The sequence below is a fragment of the Lutra lutra genome, chromosome 15 (genome assembly GCF_902655055.1).
Source record: "Lutra lutra chromosome 15, mLutLut1.2, whole genome shotgun sequence".
Taxonomy (NCBI): Eukaryota; Metazoa; Chordata; class Mammalia; order Carnivora; family Mustelidae; genus Lutra; species Lutra lutra.
The window spans coordinates 68,113,525-68,133,079 of NC_062292.1; the positions used below are offsets into that span (position 1 = coordinate 68,113,525).

At 58.0% G+C, this 19,555-nt stretch overlaps 1 protein-coding gene across 2 annotated transcripts; it reads right to left on the reverse strand.

Moving 5' to 3' along the window:
- Nucleotides 1–21: 21 nt before the first annotated feature.
- Nucleotides 22–14,688, reverse strand: SLC25A44 (solute carrier family 25 member 44). 2 transcript variants are annotated; one of them, XM_047704687.1, is made up of 4 exons: nucleotides 14,535–14,688; nucleotides 9,660–10,297; nucleotides 4,324–4,451; nucleotides 22–2,308 (listed from the first exon to the last, which is right to left on the reverse strand). In XM_047704687.1, the coding sequence occupies exons 2-4, from the start codon at nucleotides 10,282–10,284 to the stop codon at nucleotides 2,117–2,119; spliced, it is 945 nt and encodes a 314-aa protein (XP_047560643.1). In that variant the 5' UTR covers nucleotides 10,285–10,297; nucleotides 14,535–14,688; the 3' UTR covers nucleotides 22–2,116. The 2 variants fall into 2 exon arrangements, with proteins under 2 accessions (XP_047560643.1, XP_047560644.1); XM_047704688.1 differs by lacking the exon at nucleotides 22–2,308 and adding an exon at nucleotides 3,725–3,830.
- Between the last annotated feature and the right edge of the window lie 4,867 nt (nucleotides 14,689–19,555).

Below are 19,555 nucleotides of genomic sequence, written 5' to 3' on the forward strand. Positions count from 1 at the left end.
CGGACCACTCGCAAGCCGACGCCCGGGGCTCAGTAAAAAGGTTATCACACGTCAGAGACTTCGTACAGTGCAACAGTGGGTGTCCGCCGCTCGTGTTCACAGCAGTCCAGTGTGCCCAGCGCCAGCTGCACCTGCGTGCCCGCCGCCCCGTTGTCCCACGTTCCTTCCGGGGCGGGCCACGGACCAGCCCCCCGCAAGTCCAGCGGCCGCCGCCTTCGGCCCTCTGCCCACCCCGGCGCTCCGTAACCGGAGGCCACCCGCCCCCTGACGGGCTGGGTGGGAGCCCAGGGGCCGGGTGCGAGAGAGGGAGGTGGGCAGAGGGAGAGGTGGAGGAAGGAGGGAGCAATGGACAGAGGGAGAAGGAGGTGGACAGAGGGACAGCCGAACAGAGGGAGGTAGAGAGGGCGGGGGGAGGTGTGCGGCACCCCGCATGGGGAGCTCGGGGGAAAGCAGTGTGAGCGCACGCACTCCCCCTCCTGCCACCGCCCGGCCCCGTGGCCAGCGTGGGGCCCACGGCAGACGGGCCTCTAGGGAGGAGGCGTGGGGCGGAAGGGCGGAGACTGCAGAGACAGGGGCCCTGGCCTCCACCCTCCTGGTGGCTCTTGGGCAGGTGGGTGACTGAGGGGCAGTGGGTCAGAGTCACTGTGCACCCTGGTGTGGGGGAGCCACTAGGGGACAGACACTGGGGGACACCTGACAGAGGAGGAGAGGGGACACAAAACCAAAGGGAGGTGAAGGGGGTTAGCCCTCAAAGATCTGACAGACCCAGGTGGACAGAGGTGGAGAAGCGGGGTCTGGCTCTGACCTGGCCAGGGAGACAGAAGGGGGCAGCCGTAGAAGTGTCAAGGCCTCGGGTAGCTAGCACCTTTCAACGGCACCGCGGCCTTTCCGGGGTGGGCCGATGAGAGGTGGGAAGGGTCCTCCAGCCACACATGTGCCTTCTGTGGATGCGGCAGCCTGGGTGGCAGCGGCGTGTGGGGAAGGAGGAGTGCCGGGCGGCTGCGCAGGGCAGTGTCGGGCTGGTAAGTGCAGCGGTCGTGAGCAGGTGGCTTCGTGCCCCGCTCCTGACTCTCCCAGCACCCCTCGGGAGGCCTGTGACCAGGAAGACTCTTCACTGGGATGAGGAGAGAAACAGCAGTGGCTTCACGACTCGGAGGCTCCCGCTGTGAGGCCTGTGTGTCCGTGAGTCCCGCTGACCTGGGTGCAGACACGGGCGGCCCCCTGCCTAGGGCCCAGAGCCCCACTGGGCTGCCCCGGACCGGCTGTCCTCTCCGCTTGGCCGGCCTCCATCACCCCGGGGCCTGCACGTCCGGGGGCTGCTGGCTCGGAAGGAACGTGGACGGGACAGATAATCGGGATTGAGGGAAAAGCCGCGTTTTCCACCTTTCTGAGGAAGGGGTGGGCTCTGACTGCAGGACGGCGCTTCAGCAGGACTGACAGTACCTAGTTCACAGGTGTTAAAAACACACACACAAGATAAAGGATCAACATTTGTCCCAAGCTAACACCTCTCCAAAGACGAGGACAAGTGCTCTGGGACACCAGAGGTTCTTGCTGTCCCTACTGCCCGCGCGGAAGTGCCTGGCCTCGCGCCCCCAGCGCCCCGTCGGCAGGGAGAAGCAGAGCAGTCCGGTGGGCAGCTCAGTCCCAAAGTAAACACGAGCGGGCCCGCGGAAGGCGGCGGGAGAGGGCTGGTGGCAGCCGATGGGAGCAGGGCTGAGGGCCCAGGAGAAGACCAGTGACGGGAAGCAAGCTCTATGTACAGCTCTGGTCAGGGTCTCAGGGACACAGACGGTGGGGGAAGCCAGAAGAAGGGTTCGCAGGGCGTGGGGCGGTGGCACTGGACGGTGGGTTTCCTTAGGTCAGGGCTGAGGACCGGGACTGAGCCAGGGAGTCCAGTCGGGCAAGAAAATGAAAAGTAATGGGCGAGGGGGTCCCGGTGTGGAGCTTCTTCAGCAAGAGCCGTTCCGTCTCTGCCCTGTCCCAGACAGGCCCCCTGGGGTAGGGCTGCGGATGTGGGGTGGCGGGGAGCCCATCGGGGGGCGGCGCCACCCTCCCCACACAGCCCCTGCCCCAGAGCAGCGCGGCCACCAGTGGGCTTGGCTTCCGCCGAGGGTTACCAGTGTCGGGAGTCGACCAGCTCCGGCCGCAGGCTCAGCTTCTTGAGGCTCTCGTAGCCCACCACGATGACGATGGTGGAGGGCGTGGCTGAGATGATTCTGGCCGAGAGGCCCTTCATGAGGCCCCAGGGCCCCTCTTCTGCCATCAGCTGTCTGAAGGTCAGGATGATGGAGCTCTTGCCTTCCACCTGAAGAAGCACACAGCGGAGGGCCGCGGGCTGCGGTCGGAGCCGCTCAGCACAGCCTTGTGCCTTGGGGTCCCAGGTGGGACCGTGCTTGGGAGCGGCAGGGTGGCCCGGGGCTGCATGTGGGCCCCGGTGCCGCCCGCACATGCCGGGTCAGATCCTGCTCCCCGGTCACCGACAGCGCAGCCCCGTGGGGAGCGTACTCTGCGCTCGGGGCCCTCGTGCATGCAACAGCGACAGAGGAACCCCCCCGCCCCACAGCAGTTGTGTGAGCGGTCCCCCGCTGGCAGGCCCCGGCGCCCTGTTAGTGGGAGCTATTACCGCCGTCAGACTGGCCCCTCCGCTGCAGCCCTGCCCTGGCGGCGTCCCCCAGCCTCAGGGAGACCGGGTACTCGCGGCCCTGCCACTCTGTCCTTTCCATTCCGACCACTTCAGTCCCTCAGTCCCCGAGGCTGGACTCCTCCCCTCACCCTGGCACCCACACACCCCCCAAGGCCCCTGTTCCCTGCCACACTGGAGTCCAGCTGAGGCTGGAATCTCCTCTGTTCTTCTCGACAGTCCTGCCCCTTCCTGTGCCCCCAGACCCTGCCACCGAAGCACACTTGGTCCCACTCAGACCCTCAGCCCGCATAGGACACCAGCTCTCCGTGTCCCGCCTCCCCAGACAGGGCGATGTTCACAAGACGATCGGCTCCAAGCGTCACCCCCTCCCCACCACCTCCCGCAGCACCTCCCCGAAGCAACCGGCCGCACACTCCACTCTTCCTGGGCAGTACTCTCCTCTGCCCCTCTGCCCCCTGCCCTCCCACAGAGCCACAGCCGGGCAGGGCCCGGTGCGCTTTGTCCCCTCCCACCCGACAATGCCTCAGAAGCAGACACCTGTCCTTTCCCTTGGTCTCCTCACAGAACACTCAAAATAAGCCTCAGAAGAGGAGGGAACCTGTGCACTTTGTTATCTGCAAACCAATCAGATGTCGATTGATTCCTCCAAAAGTGTGTGGGGGGGGGGATGCCTGGGGGGCTCAGTCGTTGGGCATCTGCCTTCAGCTCGGGCCATGATCCCTGAATCCTGGGATCGAGCCCTGCATGGAGCTCTCTGCTCGGCGAGAAGCCTGCTTCTCCCTCTCCCACTCCCCCTGCTTGTGTTCCCTCTCTCGCTGTGTCTCTCTCCATCAAATAAATAAATAAAATCTAAAAAAAGTGTGTGGGGGCGGCATTCTTTCCTAGGGACAAGTAAACCTAGATTTACCGGCCACCTCCGTCCCAGCATCCTGGTATCAGGGAAGCTGGCTTCACCTGTTGAGTTTCTTTTCCCCCCTTCCCACCCTCACAGTGACCCCACTCTCCTGGACAGCGGTCCTCCTACCCTACCCACCTCAGACATCACAATCCCCATTGTTCTCACCTAAAGCTCCACACGCAGCCCCTGCCACCTGTACGTGACACACCAGATTCAGATTCTGCTTCCTTGGACGAGGTTGCCGGGGAGCTATCTTTGAGCTGAGGGAGGACAGGGACGATCATCCCTGGACAGCACCACCAAGGGCTCTGTCAGCGCCCTGCTGAGTCTACCTGGCACAGTTGGTGGGGCCTGCCCAGGAACAGTCTGCAGAGAGCCCAGCCCAGCAGAGAAGCCAGACCTACCCGCCGAAATGCACAGACGTCTAATAGCCACAAACCTGCGATGTAAGGAAAAGCTGTCCTATTGGCTATGCTAACAGGCGGCCAGGCAGGGAGGAGCCCAGCGGGCACGGCCACGACAGGAGCAGGGCATGCAGGGACTGGAACAAGTGCGCGAGGCCAGGAGCAGGATGTGCGAGGCCACAGACACCACGAGGGGAACACTAGGGGCTTCGACGTGCTCAGCTGGTTTCTGCAGAAGCAAGCCAGCTGCGGGAAGGGGCCTGGCTGACAGGACAAGGCCAGCTAGACTAGAAGGCCATGGCTCAGAGGTCAGGGGGACACGGGGGAGCCTGCAGGTCACCCACCCTTCTCAGCCGGGTGGAGGCTGGTCTTACCTGCACTCGGGTGCGGATGACGTCCATGGGGTTGGTGAGGATGGAGGCAGTGGCCGCAGCCAGGGGCCCCGAGACAGCCTGGAAGACGATGTGTGGGCACTCCTTAGGACAGAGGTACGAGAGCTGTTCTGGAATCGAGGGAAAGACAAGGCCTCAAGACGTGCGGCGCCACGCGGTCGGCCCTCAGGCTGCTTCTGTGCCCAACGAGGACGAACCCTCTCCAGCCTCAGCCTCCTTGGACCCCAGAACACCCGTCTTCTCTTCCCGGCTTCCATCGGAGCCAACAACACTGATGGCTCTGAGGGCCCTTCCGGAAGCCATGCAGGGTCCATCTCCAACCTGGACAGAACAGTTCTCTGGAGAAGGGGTTTCAGAACCTCTCTGCACGCCAGTTCATCTGATGGACAGAAATCCTCCCTGGTGTGAAAACCCGGTGCCTGCGCTCCACTCCTCTCGACTCACGGCCAGGAACACGCACGGGGCCCGTCTTCCCACGCACGCACGAGGAAGGGGCAAGGTGACTGCCAAGGGCACGGGGTCTCTTCCCCGCATCCCTGTCCTGACCTTGTGCATTCTGGGCCACGTGAATATTTGTACTGTACTTTTTAATTCCAGTTTCTTAGCATACGGCGTTATATTAGTTTCCTGTGTGCGATACGGTGATTCAACAATCCTATATACTGCTCAGTGCTCAGGACACTAACCCCCTTCAGCCCCCATCACCTGTTTCCCAGCCCCCCCACCTCCCCTCTGGTGACCAGCAGTGTGTTCTCTAGAGCAAAGAGCCTGTTTTTTGGTTTGTCTCTTTTTCTCTTTGTCTTGTTTCTTAAATTCTACATCTGTGTGAATCCTATGATACCTGCTTTTCCCTGACTGGCTTATCTCACTTAGCATTATACCATCTAACTCCGTCCATGTCATGGCAAACGGTAAGTTTTCATTTTTTTTAATGGCTAATACTCCATTATGTATATACCTATGTGAATTTATTTTAAAGATTTATTTATTTATTTGATAGACAGAGATTACAAGTAGGCAGAGAGAGAGAGGGAGAAGCAGGCTCCCTGTTGAGCAGAGAGCCCGATGTGGGGCTCGATCCCAAGACCCCGGGATCATGACCTGAGCCGAAGGCAGAGGCTTTAGCCATTGAGCCACCCAAGCGCCCCTCTATGTGAATTTTTTTTTAAGATTTTTAATTTATTCATTAGAGAGAGTGAGCGAGCACAAGTAGGCAGAGGGGCAGAGGAAGAGGGAGAAGCAGGCTCTCCACTGAGGAGGGAGTCCGATGCAGGGCTCGATACTAGGAGTCTAGGATCGTGACCTGAGCCGAAGGCAGATGCTTAACTGACTGAGCCACCCAGGGGTCCCCCGCCATATGAATGTTTTTAAAAATAAAAACAATAACGAGAGAAAGTCACATCTAGAGTGAGATGTTTTCTCCAGGCAGTATCGAGAAAGCAAAGCTCATTTCTCAAACTGCTGATGGAGACGGCCAGACTCACCCACTCCCTGGTCACGGGGAAGCTCAGTGCGGCTGAACTGTTAGCTTTACCCTCTCTAGCCATGAAAGACGAGAGCTCGCTTGTTGAACAAAGGTTCCCTGAGTGGCCACGTGGCCAGCCGCCCCAGGCCCCGAGGATGGAGGTGTGAATAAACAAGGTCAAATCCCAACCTCATAAAGGTTTCTGTTCTACGGGCGGCGGGGGGGGGGACATAGGCAATCCCAAAAACCAAAAGACAGAGCTACGTCAGAAGGTCACGTGTGTCCCCTGTCAAAGATAAAGCAGGAGAGGGGACGGGGAATGCAGAGTGCTGGCAATGCAGGGCTGCTGTGGTAAACACGGTGGGCATGGAAGCCCTCTCCAAGAAGGCTCGAGTCTGAGCAAAGACCTGAAGGCAAGTGCAAGCCCTATGGATCTGTGCAAAGAACTTTCCAAGCAAGGTAACATCCTGTGTAAAGGCCCTGAGGCAAGAGTGGGCCTAAGTCTTCAAGGGCAGCAAGGCCAGTGTGAGGCGGAAGCTCTGGCTTCTGCTCCGCAGGAGGCTGGACGCACAGCAGGCTTGCCATCGCAGGTTCTGTCTCCGTCTTCTCTCTACAGCTCAGTTGCCATAGAACCTTAGAGAGTTTTCTTCTCATCCCTTACTTTTGGTCATTTGTGGCCACCTAAAGATCGGGGGTAGGCGTGAGAGCCTCTAAATCCGAAGCATGGGAGGACTCCGTACGGCCTGCCAGAGCTGCGTCCCCCGCCACCCGAGGTCGCTAGCCACCGGTCCGCATAAACCAGAGAGTGACCAGCATAAACCGAGACACCCGCGTCCTGTTTCTCCAGAGAAGGAAGCATCTCACGGCCACTGCGAGGTGGCATCCGGCTCGGCGCTGCCAGCCTCCATGGGCCTGTCTGCACTGGCCCCCACAGCAGGCTCCGGGTTCCAGCTGTAGTCATGCACACAGACCACTTTCCTGGGACTTCGGGAGAAGATGAGAAAACAAAGCAAGAGGATGGGGTCAAGAGCTCCAGGTCTCTGCTCTCCATTATCGTTCAACAAGCACTCATGGGCACCGAGTATCTGCAGAGCAGATGGTAAACCCAAGCTCACTGGGTTTAAGTCCCTCCTGGCCACATGATTTTGGACAGTAATATAAATGTCGGTTTATTTCACGCTACCGGATGCCAGGCACTGCTCTGAGCACAGGACACACAGCAGAGAGAGGAACGTGGAAGGGCCTTTATGGGACTCACATTCTGCTGTAGGAGCTGTGAGTCAAGGACAAAGTGATCGCCAATTATGACAAATGCTGTGAAGGAAACAAGCTGAAAAAAGAAGGAGCCCTTTTTCCAACTGGATGAAGACGTCTTCTGCACAAAGGTGGCATGTAGGCTGAGGCCTGGAGCACCAGAAGGACGACGGGGGACAGGGCGCTCCAGGCCGAGAGAACGTTATGTGGAAAGGTGAGAACAGAGCTTGGTGTGTTTCAGGAACAGAGAGCAGGACAGTGAGGACGGAGCGGAGCAGGGGGAAGGAGGCCACCGCGGGGCTGGCCCAGCAGAGCGGCCAGATCATGGGGACCTGAACTGGCCACGGGCACACTCGTGTTCACTTTGTAAACTTGTGTTTACACTTATCCTAAATGCTCAGAAGACACCATCGGCAGATTTTAAGCCAAAGAGGATGACAAGAACCACTCATTCAACAAGCATTTACGAAGCACACGTGTCCAGGAGCCTGTCTGGCAGGTGGCGTTCAGTCAATAAATGTCAGTTTCCTCCCCCTTCCAAGAAACTTCCCAATCAACTGTATCTTAATTGTATCTCAACTGAAAAATGCATTAGGAAAAGGGAACCTTTCCACACCATGGAACAGAGTAGGCGCACACAAACGGCATCGAGGCAAGCTATGCAGCTGCAGAAGGAAGCTTCAAGGAACACCACCGGGGCTCAAGGACAGACAGGTGGTTTCGGGGTTAAGGGCTCCAAGGAGAGATGTGAGGCGGCAGTGAGCAGCACTCACGTACGTCATGGTTTCACAGGGCCGGTGCACCTGGACAAAGCTGGGGTGGGAAGATTTGTGCGTGATCTGGCCTGGCCACCACGCACACCACACCAGGGGACACTCCGCTTTAAGGGCGGCGGGAGCCAGGCTGAAGAGATGGGCCCGTCCTCGGCCAGCAGGGGGAGCCGCTGAGCACCACGTCCAGGGTTTACAGAGGGACTCCCTTGGCAGGTGTGGTAGGTGGGATGGGAGACCAGCTAGAGGGCTAGCACAGCAGCCGGCAGGGTGGCCCCGGAGGCCTGGTTTCCAGGGAAGGCAGGAGAAACGGACAGAGAGTAGGAAAAGACATTCCGGGGTCACCAGGACCAGATGTGGGGACGGGGGAGTGACTGTCACTGACATGGAGCATAACCTGGCCACTGAGAGAAGGAAGTGAGTCAACCAGCTTGGGATGAAAGAGAGTTTACTGCATAGTGTTTCCGATGTCAATGCATGCGTCCAAGTCGGGAGGCTCAGCGGTCAGTGCCTGTCCAGAGCTCTGGGAGTTAGTCTAGCGACAGACACAGGTTTTCTGACGTGGCAGAGAAGGACAAGTCAACTGTAAATGAAATCACATGAGGAGAGAAGGGCAAAGACAGATGCCAGAGAAAACGCTCACATTTCCTAGAGTGATTTTTTCTTTCTTCTTCTTCTTCTTCTTTTTTTTTTTTTTGGCGAGAAAGAGCACACGTGCGCAAGCAGGCCGGGGGGCAGAGAGAGAGGGAGAAGCAGGCTTCCCACTGAGCAGGGAGCTGGTTGTGGGGCTCGATCCCAGGACCCCGGGATCATGACCTGAGCCGAAGGCAGAGGCTTAACAGACTGAGCCACCCAGGCGCCCCTCTTAGAGTTTTTCTCAACATTAAGATTACCAGGATCTGTTCCCAAAGGATCTGAGGCAAAAGGTCAGGGATGGAGTCTGGGTGAATTTTACCAAATATGCAAGAAGAAAGACTGTGCTAAACAGGAGGGAGAAACAGAGCTAGCAATAAAGAAGAAGTCACAGTCAGGAGAATAGGAGAATCACAAAGGTGTAGTCCTGGAGGGAGAGGATGATGACAGGTGAGGAAGGCATTATGAAGTTTGGCTAGAAAGGTCCCGGATGGACTGGGCAGAATGCCCACGGCCAAGGCTCGGAGCCCACAGCAGGGACTGCGGAGGCTGCAAGCAGACACCGTCCTCACGGGAGTCTGCTGGTGGCCCAAAGCCCTGGGTGTCAACGGTCACGGGCACGCTCAGATCCTGTTCTTGGCAATGCACTCTGCCTTCCAGAAGGAAGTCTGGCAACATGCTTATTGAGGCCCTCAAAAATGTTATCTTTGGACCCAGTAATCCATTTCTGGGAAACACTTAAGAAGAAGTAAAATGTCTTATGAACAAAAATACATTCTAGGAGCAGAGGGGTTCCAGGCTCTTTGACACCCTGAATTTAACAACGCTGAGGAAAGGCATCCAATGCAAACAGTCATCTGAAATTTGAAATTTCCTCTTCAGATCCCAAATATCCCATGAATTTTGTCCTTCCTCGCCTTCCAATTAAAGTCCACGAACCCCCATTGATTAAGGCAATCAACATACTTGATGTTCTAGAGTCATCTACTTGACTCGTCTTGAGTCCCCCCACGATGACAGAAGCTCCCCGAAAGCAAAAACCCGTGTCTCATTCATCCGTGAGCCCTCTTGGGATCAAATGTTTGTTGGACGAACACGCCGTTCTTCCCTGAAGTCCTCCTCTCTGGCTTGCACAGCGCCCGCCCCGCCCCCACTCACCCCACCTGCCCAACCCCTGCTCTCCCACCCGCCCTTACCTGCATAGAAGTGATAGAAGGGCCACCAGACAGCACTGTTTGGGATGTAGGTGAGCAGTGATGCCACGTACCCCCGGTAGAAGCCTCGGAGCCCGTCAGCCCGCAGGATCTGCTTGATGATGTCCTTGGTTTGGCCAAAGGCTACCACCCCTCGTCCCTCGGGGCTCGCTCGCACTTGGAAGCGGCCCATTCTCTCACCCTTGCGTTGCATCATCAGGTGCTGGGACACCACATCGATGGGCACCGTGATGCTCTGGGCCACAAGGGAGGCCGAGCCGCCAGCCACCAGCGACTTGACCGTGTTGCTCTGGCTATAGTCAGCGACAAACTTCCGGGTGAGCTCGTACGTGGTGACGTAGCATTGGCCGGAGATGAGCGTGAAGGTGTTGACCAGGAAGCCCCGGTAGAGGCCAGTCACACCATCGGCTCGCAGGATCTTGACAAAGGCATCGAAGGTCCCGTGGTAGAGGCTCTTGCCTTTCTGGACCTGCAGCCGGGTGCGGATAAGGGTGAACGGGTAGACGCTGACGCGGATCATCATGGTCATTGCCACCCCAAACACGTAGAACTTCTTCTTGTCCAGGTGCTCCCACTCTATGATCTGGATGTTGCGTTTGTCCTCCATGGCGCCTACAGACCTGGGGGTGCGAGTGGGCGGGAGGACGTGGGCAAGGAGGCCAGGGCTTTGTGCTCTGCCCTGCTGGCTAGGCCCCGAACCCCGTCCTCAGGCTTCATCTCCAGGGTACCTGCCTCCCCGGAGTTTAGATCCCACCCAGTCCAGCTTGGCCGGCTCTCTTGCCCGAGTCGTCCTTCGTGCCCCCTTCTCTCTCCTTGGTCAGCACTTCCCCAATTCCAGAAGCCGCCCCTCACTTCAGTAACTCCCGCAGCTCCGCTCCCGGCTCGGCTCCCTGCCCCGGCTGAGCAGACCACCGATTCCAGTCCCTGCCTCTGCCCGGGCCCTGAGTCATAGCCCATGAGACTCCTGCTCTGTTCACCCAGGCAGAGCTCAGGATGCCGCCGGAGAAACCACCTGGCCAGGGGCAAGGCCTCCAGGCGGGATGAAGGGATGTCACTGAGTGACACTTAGCAGGTTCCTAATGCTGAAGGGAAGCCAGTGCTCCATGTTGGCTGCCCCAGGGCCTCCCAAGGAGGCACCGCCTTGACCGCTAACCCTCAGCAGGTGCTGCTTTTGTCACCATTTACCCGCAGCGGACTGGGCCCTCAGAGCTGCCCGGACTCACTCACACTACACTTATCTTCCCTGCAGCCTGCATTAGAAGAAAGTCTGCCCCCCTCCCCTCCCTCCAGCAAAGGATAAAAAGTTAGCAACAAGCCAAAGGTCAGAGTCCCTTTGGTTATTAGATAACTCACTCTAGAGAAAAGAAGCAGCAGCAGAGAGCAAAGAGGTTTCCCTAAAGTCTGGAGAACCACAGGGCACAGGACAGGCCTGGCCCTTCTCACCCCTGCGCACAGAAATCATAACCTCTGTGCTGTACAATGAGGGGAGACCCAAGCGATAGGAAGATACTGCCTCTGCCTTCCAGACACGCACAGTCTGTTTTCAAAGACAACAGCAATCCCTCCGGGGAATGGATCTAAGACTCAGAAACCAGGCCAAAGTACGCTGCCGTGGCTCTAATGTCAGGCCTGGCCACCACCAAAGTTCTCCAGCAAAACCAGCACTAATGCAATAACCATATGAAACCAGGACCTTCCAACTTAAGAACTGTCCAGCAATGGGTCATGATCCACTGGACATGCCCTGAGCGACAACGGAACGTGTTCCTGCCCATGACACCGGACATTTTCGGCCAGAGTGGAAGCGGGGAGGTGGAACTGGCTGCGAGAAGTCAGGGGCTCCCCAGGCTTTGGGAGAAATCCCGACAGGCTTGGAAAGGAGGTGGCCACATTAAAGGGACAACTCTAGAAGCTGAAATGTTCCCAAAGCCAGTGCCTTGGCCAACCTCATGTGGAGTGTCTAAATGGAATCCATCCACGACCACCTCTCCCAACCAAAGGTCCCAAGTAGCCTGAGGACCTTCTCGCTTTGCCATGGAAGTCAGCAGAGAAGCACAGTGAGCCCCCACCCCCACCCCCAGCTGGACTGTGTCACTGTCACAGAAGGCCAGGCTGCCTGCAGGGCGAGCCAAACACCTGTGCCCTGAGGGAAAACCTCAGCTTCCAGGTGAGGCCAGCGGAGGAACCCTGCAGGGCAGAGCCGTGTGGACAGAGCAGAAATGCACCAGACCACGAGAGCAGCAAACAATGGCTTAGAACAACCAGCTCGGCCCAGGAGGAGCACCTAGAATGTGGGGAATAACCGAAAGGAAGGCTGCCGTGTCACCTGCTGTGGGCAAAAGTGGCCCTTCCTCCCCAGCCTCAGATGGGGACACCCACCAAGCCCCACATTCCTCTCCTCTGAGGCCTTCAAGAGAAGGTGGTCACTGTCACCTGCCCAGAGTGTCTGGTATCCAGGGTCCCAAGGTCATGTTTCCAACACCACTGGGCGATGAGCAGAGAGAGACTCAAGGATTTTCCGAATACCTGTCACCTCATGTGACCTTAGAACCTCACCTGTGCGCAGGCAGACACTTCGGCATCAGATAAGGTAAAAGGAACAGGTCCGAGGTCATGGTGGAGGCAGGATATGAGCCAAGATTTCTCCTCTACTGACCATGCCTTCCACCCCACGGAAGTGAGGAGTTCCGACACAAGTCACACTGCTCAGTCTAAAGCTGGGTCCCTCCCACCCGTGGTAGGCAGCATTAATGCTTTCATGGCTGCTGGTCACTCAAGGGTTAAAGGGTTAACCATAAGCTCCTGGGCCTGCAGATGACCAGAGATTTCTCTCAGCTTTGCTCCAGAGAAACCAAGAGCTGCCTCTGCTTTCCCAGCGTGCTGGTGGAGGGACTGACCGAGCTGAGCGGCTGGCCAGCACGCTGCTGTCACCGGACAAATACGGCAGGGCTCAAGCAAGACGGCCTCCTGCCGGGCTCGCGCCAACTGTGCTAAGCAGGACAGAAAAGAAGAGCAGTGGACTCGTTCTCAACTTGTCGGGCTCAATCATAAAGAACCACTAACTCCTGACAAGAAGTCCGACGGCGGGACCCAGCACCCCATTTCTCCGCTTTCCTCCATCCTTACCTGGGCCTATTGATTGTAAATTCCCAGAAGGAAGGCGGGACTCTCCGAAGCCAAGGCAGGTGTCCTCTACAGCTGCCATGGTGACCAAAGCCACTAAGGGTCATGCCTCAGAGGGAGAAGCTTGTACAGCTGAAGGAGAGAAGGCCGCGCACACACCCCCTCTAACCCTTCAAAAGCTGCGGGGGCCCCTCGAAAGTGGGATCCCTACCTGCTCTTTGTTCCATAACCTCCAAACTTCCTGCTGAAATACCAAAACTAGTCCCTCCAGTTTTACCCGATGGAAAATCCTCTTGGCAGGTGCCCGTATGCACACTGCCTCTGGGCTTCCCTTCCCGCAGCTCAGTAGCCCCCGTTCTTTCTTGCTCTTTCCGCCGACCCTTACTTGCGTGCACAGCTCTGAATCTGAGTTTCCTCCCATCTTTCAACAACTGCCCAGGCGCAAAGTCTGAAGTGCTTCCTATGGAGCCCAACAGATGACCCAGGACACCCCGAGATGTGAGAGGCAGAGCCTCCGCTACCAAGCCCAGCAGGGGAAAGGGACAGACTGGTGGTCTCTGCACTTCTCCCTTCCACTTGCACTCTTCCTGAACCAGAAGCATCACTCCAGATCATTCTCTAGGTTCTGAGGTAAGACTCTGATTCAGGACAAGGCAGGCCACCTGGAAGGCCGGGGTCATGCAGTGGGAAGAACACCCGTACTCAGGAGGTCCGAGGTCCACTTCCATTACTTACTGGTACGATCGGAACCATGTCGCTTCATTGAAATCAGTTTCCTCATCTGGGACGCGGGGCAGCCAGGCCCGCCACACAGACGTGGGAAAGCATTCTGTAACAGCGAAGCATCTCTACCATTGCAGAGCTCTCCCGGACAGCGCTGCCCTGAGCCCTGGCTGGTCAGAGCCGCGCACGCACCTGGGAGCTTGCAGACACACGAACTGAGGCTGCAGGCTAGCCCGCCCAGGGAGAGCCACATGTCAACGAGCTCTCTGGGTGACTACAGTGCCCCAGCGTTTGGAAAACACTGCTTTAAGTGACGACTGTCACTATCGGAATAACGATGACAGAGCTGCTCAAAAAGTCCAGGACCATTACGACTCTATCCTGACTTGTCGCCAGAACTGGGCCCAGCACTGGTTACCAGACGCAGGCAGAGCTGTTCCCGGGGCCACCCGCACCAAAGCAAACCCCGTCCCGCAGCTCTGGACCCACACGCTGGGCTCGGCCCCCCGATTCTCAGCGGAAACAAGGCCTCTGCCCGCCTTCTGTCCCTCACTCGCCCACTGCGTCTGCATCCAGACTCCCTCTCCCCGCACGGGCGCGGACACACCTCCACGCTCGGCCACCGCGACGCCTCTGACCCCTCCGACCCCTCCCTCGAGGCCGACCCCCCCCCGTCACGGAGCTGTCCCACCCAGCTCTCCCGGGGTCGTCCACAGGCACCCACGCGATCCTCGCCACAGACACCGCACGACAGCCGTCCTGGCAGCGCCTGCCCGGGCCCCCCGCACGGCCGCCCTCGGCCCGGGGCTCGCTGCCGCCGAGCCACGCCCCCGCCCCGCTCCCTCAGCCGCGCGCTCCTCCGACAGGAGCAGACGCCTGGCTGCAGCCGCCCCTCGGCCCCGGGGCTGCTAGGCCGGCTCCCGCGGAGCCGCAGGCACTCGCCGCCGCCGTGACAGGTCCGGGTCCTCGGAGACCTCCGCCGTCAGGCGCTCCGCGCCGCCGGCTTCTCACCTCCTCCGATCAGGGCGGTTCTGCCGCGACTGAGGCGAGCTCCGAACCCGGCCCTTTAGGCCACAGCGCCCACTCGAGCCTCCATGCCCGGCGGCCGCCGGCCCCCGCTCGCATCTTCCTCCATCTCGACCCGGCTCCTGGTACTGCCGGAACCGGAAATTGGGACACTGTCACTCCCGCCCCTCGCGAGGGGGCGGGGATACGCCGCGGGCAACTCCACCAATGGTGTGCTGCGCTTTGAGCCTCTCCCCCGCCACCACCCCCCCGAGGAGGTGATGGGCGGGGCTCGCGGCCATCTTAGATTCGGGCAGAAGCCACGACTTCGTTGGCCTCGTCATGCCCTCAGTTCTACGGCGCGTGCGTGTCCTTTCTCGTTCGCGGAGCCAAGTCACCTGGCCTTGCTTGAGGATCGCGTTGTAAATGGGTCACCTTGTGTTTCGGGTCTATTGGAATCTTAACTCCAAATCTAATCTGTGATTTTTGCGTGACTTTTCTTATTTGTGGAGCCAAAACAGTAGAGGCCGGTGTGCAGCAGGAAGGACTGAGGTTAGACAACCGATTCTGAGGCTTGAGAACTCAAAAAATTGCAGGAATAGGGGCCATTCTGGAGGTGGAGTAAATGACATTAGGGTGTCTTCTGGCTCTGAAACTACCTGTATTTGGATTTTAAGGGAGAGGAAGAGCTCTTTAATTGGGGCCTGGAAGTCCTCGGGGTGGAGAGTGAGTTCACTTCAAAATGGGATTTTCCACACACTCAACAGCAAAAGACCAATGACTCGGTGGACAAAAGACTTGAATAGACGTTCTTCCCACAACCCCCATCAACTTCATTAGCAAGTCCAGTCGCAAGTCCAGTCTTGCATTTGCACAGACGCAGTGCAATCTCTCCCTCCCCTGTCACATGCAGCCCATCCTCAGATGCGTGGGCTTCACTTCTTTTTGTTTTTCTTTTTTTTTTTTTTTAGATTTTTTATTTATTTATTTGATAGAGATCACAATGTAGGAGAGAGGCAGGCAGGGGGAGGGGGAAGCGGCTTACTGCTGAGCGGGGAGCCCAATGCAGGGCTCGATGCGGGGCTCGATGCGGGGCTCCATCCAGGACCCTGAGACCATGACCTGAAGCCGAAGGCAGAGGCTTTAACCCACTGAGCCACCCAGCGCGCCCCTGTGGCTTCATTTCAAAAGTCTGTCCAGAGCTTGGCCACTCCCCACCAGCTGCATGCTGCCTGCCTGGCCCCAGCCACTGCTCTCACCTGGATGACTCCAGCAGCTACCTCACCGGTTTCTTTGCTTCTCACCTTGCTCCCTGCTATGTTCTAGTCAGAAGACAGTAGCCAGGGTGATACTTTCAAATTCTAGGTCAGATTCTGTCCCCGCCTCTGTTCAAAATACTCCAGGGGTCCTCCATTTATTCAGAGTAAAAGCCAGTATCTACAATGGCAAAGCCCTACGAGGTCCTACGGTCTCCCTCCAACCCGCACACGAGTATCTTTCTCCCTTCCTCTACTGCTCTCACTCAATCAGGCCTTTGCACTGGCTTTTGGCTTCCATCTGGAAGCTCTTCCTGCAGGCACCCACAGAGCCTGTACTTTCATTTACCTGCATTGTTTCATGCTCAACTTCATGTTATCCAGGAGACCTACTATGGATCTCCTATCTGTAGACATCATTCCACTAAACCTTCTTCCTGCAACTCAATTTTTTCTTTATAGCAAATTACCCTCTAATATACCCTACCTGTTTGACTATCTCTGTCATTCTGTCTCCCCACACTGGGATGTATGCTCTATGACCATAAGATGTGTCTACTGGGGCGCGGGTGGCTCGGTGGGTTAAGCCTCTGCCCTTCAGGTCAGGTCTTGATCTCGGGGTCCTGGGATCAAGTCCCGCATAGGGCTCTTTGCTCAGCAGGGAGCCTGCTTCACCCTCTTTCTCTGCCTGCCTCTCTGCCTACTTGTGATCTCTGTCTCTCAAAAAAATAAAATCTTAAAAAAAAAAGAATTGTGTCTACTTTGTTCATCGGTGTGTCCTCAGCACCTCACAGTGCCTGTCACGTAGTAGTGCTCAGTAAATGTTTGAATGAATGAAAGGATTTCAGCATTGAGACTATATGCCGGGTACACAGAAACCCGGTGAAGCAGCAGCCATGTATGAAAGGGATTACAGCAAGGTGTGCCCAGGGCACTAACTCTGCATGGTAGGTTTGAGAACAATCCAGAGGGGATGATGTCCCAGGGGGAAAGAAACGGCATGCCTCAAGGAATGTCACTGTTAGTTCCGTAGGCAGGAGGCTACTGATCTCTGGTCACCAAGGCTGAATGACACTGGACACTCAGTAAAAAGTTCTTGAAGAATGGTCCCAGGAGCTCAGTCACTGCACCTAGTTGGAGGCGTTTGCAGAGCAGCTGGAGGGAAGGCACGCTGTCCCTGAAGGTCATGCTGGAGTTCTTTAGTCTGGATTGAGTGAAAAGCCATTTCAGGTTTTTTTCTTCAGATTTATTTATTTATGTATTGGAGAGCGTGAGCTCCCACTGTGCTCGAGCAAGGGGAGGGGGTCAGAGGGAGAGGAAGAGAACCTCAGGCAGGCTCCCTGCTGAGCGAGACGGCAGTCGCAGGGCTCGATCTCACGGCCCTGAGATCATGACCTGGCTGAAGTCAAGAGTCAGACACTCAGCCAGCGGAGCCCCCAGGTGCCCCAGCCATTTCAAATTTGTGGCAGAATTGTTTCTAGCAAGCTCTCTTGATCCTGGCCAGAGAATGGAGTCTGGATGGGAGTGGCAGAGAGGTGGAAGGGCCGGTGAGGGGCCAGCTCTGGCTGCCTTGGAGAGGGGGTCAGGACCCAGTGGGACTGCAGTGGCAAACGAGGGCGGGGGAGGAGATGGGGTGGGGACCCAGTCCCCAGGGAGGGGTGGGAGAGAGGACGTGTAGGACCAGCCACAGGCCTCCACACTGCGGTGTGACAAGCCAGCACAGGGGAACATGGAAGAGGGGGTGGGTTTGGAGGGGATGACAAATTGAATTTGGGACATGTTGAGTTAGAGATGTCTGTGGTGTGTCCAGGTAGAGGGAAGTAGTAGCTGGAAGGGCAGGTAAAGCACCGTCCCCCTCAATACCGCTAACCCAGCTCGTAGCCAGCTGTCCCTGCTGTTGCATTGTAAACCTTGTGCAGACAGGAAGTAGGCCTGGCCACGTCACATTCTGGACCACAGCCGGGGCGGAGTGCATGTTTGCTGAACGGATGGGTCAGGGGATGGACGGGTGGAGGGACGGACGGCTGGGAGGATGGACGGGTGGAGGGACAGACGGGTGGGGGGATGGAGGGTGGAGGGACAGACGGGTGGAGGGGATGGGTGGGCGTCCTTCATTAAGAGGTGGGAGAGAGAGCAGTAGGTATGGACACACTGTCCAAGGGATCTTTTTTTTTTTTTTTAAGATTTTATTTATTTATTTGACAGAGAGAGACAGCGAGAGAGAGAACACAGGAAGGGGGAGTGGGAGAGGGAGAAGCGGGCCTCCTGCCAAGCAGGGAGCTGATGCGGGGCTTGATCCCGGGACCTTGGGATCATGACCTGAGCTGAAGGCAGACGCTCAATGACTGAGCCGCCCCGGCGTCCCTCCAAGGGAGCTTTCAGCGGGAGAGAAGGGAATGATGCCCGAGAGAACCTCAGACGCCGGGACAGGCAGGCAGGTGAGCGAGTGCGCAGCCGGAGACCGGAGCACAGGTGTTGCTGGACGGAAAGGTCACCAAGGTCAAAGGCTGCACAGAGGTCACTCAGGGCGAGCCAGACAGAGGCTGTGCTGTCACAAATGGTGAGAATCTCCGGAAGCCTCCTGTCGCCAGTGCGTAGAGCCTCATGCACGCCTCACCTGCCGGCTGTGGGGGTGGCCTGAGATGCATGGCCCCCCTCCCCCCACCCCCACCCCTGCCCTGGGCCCACTCTCAGTGTCGCATTCTTAGGGTTGGCTCTGGGCACCTCCTGAGTGAGGCAGACAGTGAGCACCAGGGAAATCCCGGGGAGGAATGACCACCAGGACTGGGGCCAGCTGGGGAGATAGAGTGGAGGCATCTAAATTGTACCTCAGAGAGGAATGAGGAAAGAGACGTTTCCAGAGTAATGTTGAGGGAAAGCAGGGAAGGGCAGAGAAAGGACGCACTTCCGGACGCCTCTGGGTGGCCTGGAGGAAGATGTCTGGCGGGCTTGTCCTCGGGCTGGCTGGAGCCGGGAGAAAGCTCGCTGAGGAGACAGACGCCTGCTTGGCATCGAGGGTTCCATAATGCTTGAAGCAGGAGGGGCTTCCGGTACCTTCCTTCCTTCTGAGAGGTGAGGGATTGCGGCAGACAGGGACGTAGGCCGAGTGCAAGTTCCCAGCAGCCCCGCTGTGGCCTAGCGCCCTCCACAGCCCCACTGCTCTTGGTCGAGAGGTCCCCGGGGTGGGAGGGGGTGGCTGGAGCCACAAGGCTCGTCTGGCAGGTGCTTGAACAGCAGAAGCCGGGCTTGGGCTAACAGTGCGTTCGGTGACCGAGGAGGACGGAGCCATTGCGCGGCGGCGGGGGAGAAGACATTCCTAGAGAAGAAGACCCCCTCCAGAAAAGAAGGCACAGAAAACAGGGTCTGGAGGAGAGACTTGCCCACCTGGCTCACTGCAGCAGTGTCCGCCGTAGCCGAGAAACGGCGACAATGGAGGGTCCTCCGGCGCGAGAACAGGGGAAGAAGCGGCGGGACGGGTGCCCAGGGGAACAGTGCTCCTCCCCAGCAAGGAAGGAGGTCCTCCGACATGCGTGAGCCATGAGGACATCATGGGGAGGGAAAGAAGCCCGTCGCAGAAGGCCAAATTCTGTGCGACTCCCCTCACAGGACACACCTCCCGTAGCCAAATTCACAGAGAGGGGACTGGTGGTCGCCAGGGCTCACAGGGGCCCGGCAAGGGGGAGATGCTGTTAGAGGGGCAGAGACCCAGGGCCGCAGGAAGGCAGGCTCTGGCGGCATCACACAGCAACGGGAGCGCAGGCGGCACTCCGC

What these genes read in the sequence shown, in the direction of transcription:
- SLC25A44 (XM_047704687.1), bottom strand. Translation starts at nt 10,284, where the DNA reads ATGGAGGACAAACGCAACATCCAGATCATAGAGTGGGAGCACCTGGAC. An exon ending in CTTCTATCACTTCTATGCAG is followed by an intron (nt 4,452 to 9,659) that starts GTAAGGGCGGGT and finishes CCTCGATTCCAG; the next exon opens with AACAGCTCTCGTACCTCTGT. An exon ending in TCATCCGCACCCGAGTGCAG is followed by an intron (nt 2,309 to 4,323) that starts GTAAGACCAGCC and finishes GTGCTTCTTCAG; the next exon opens with GTGGAAGGCAAGAGCTCCAT.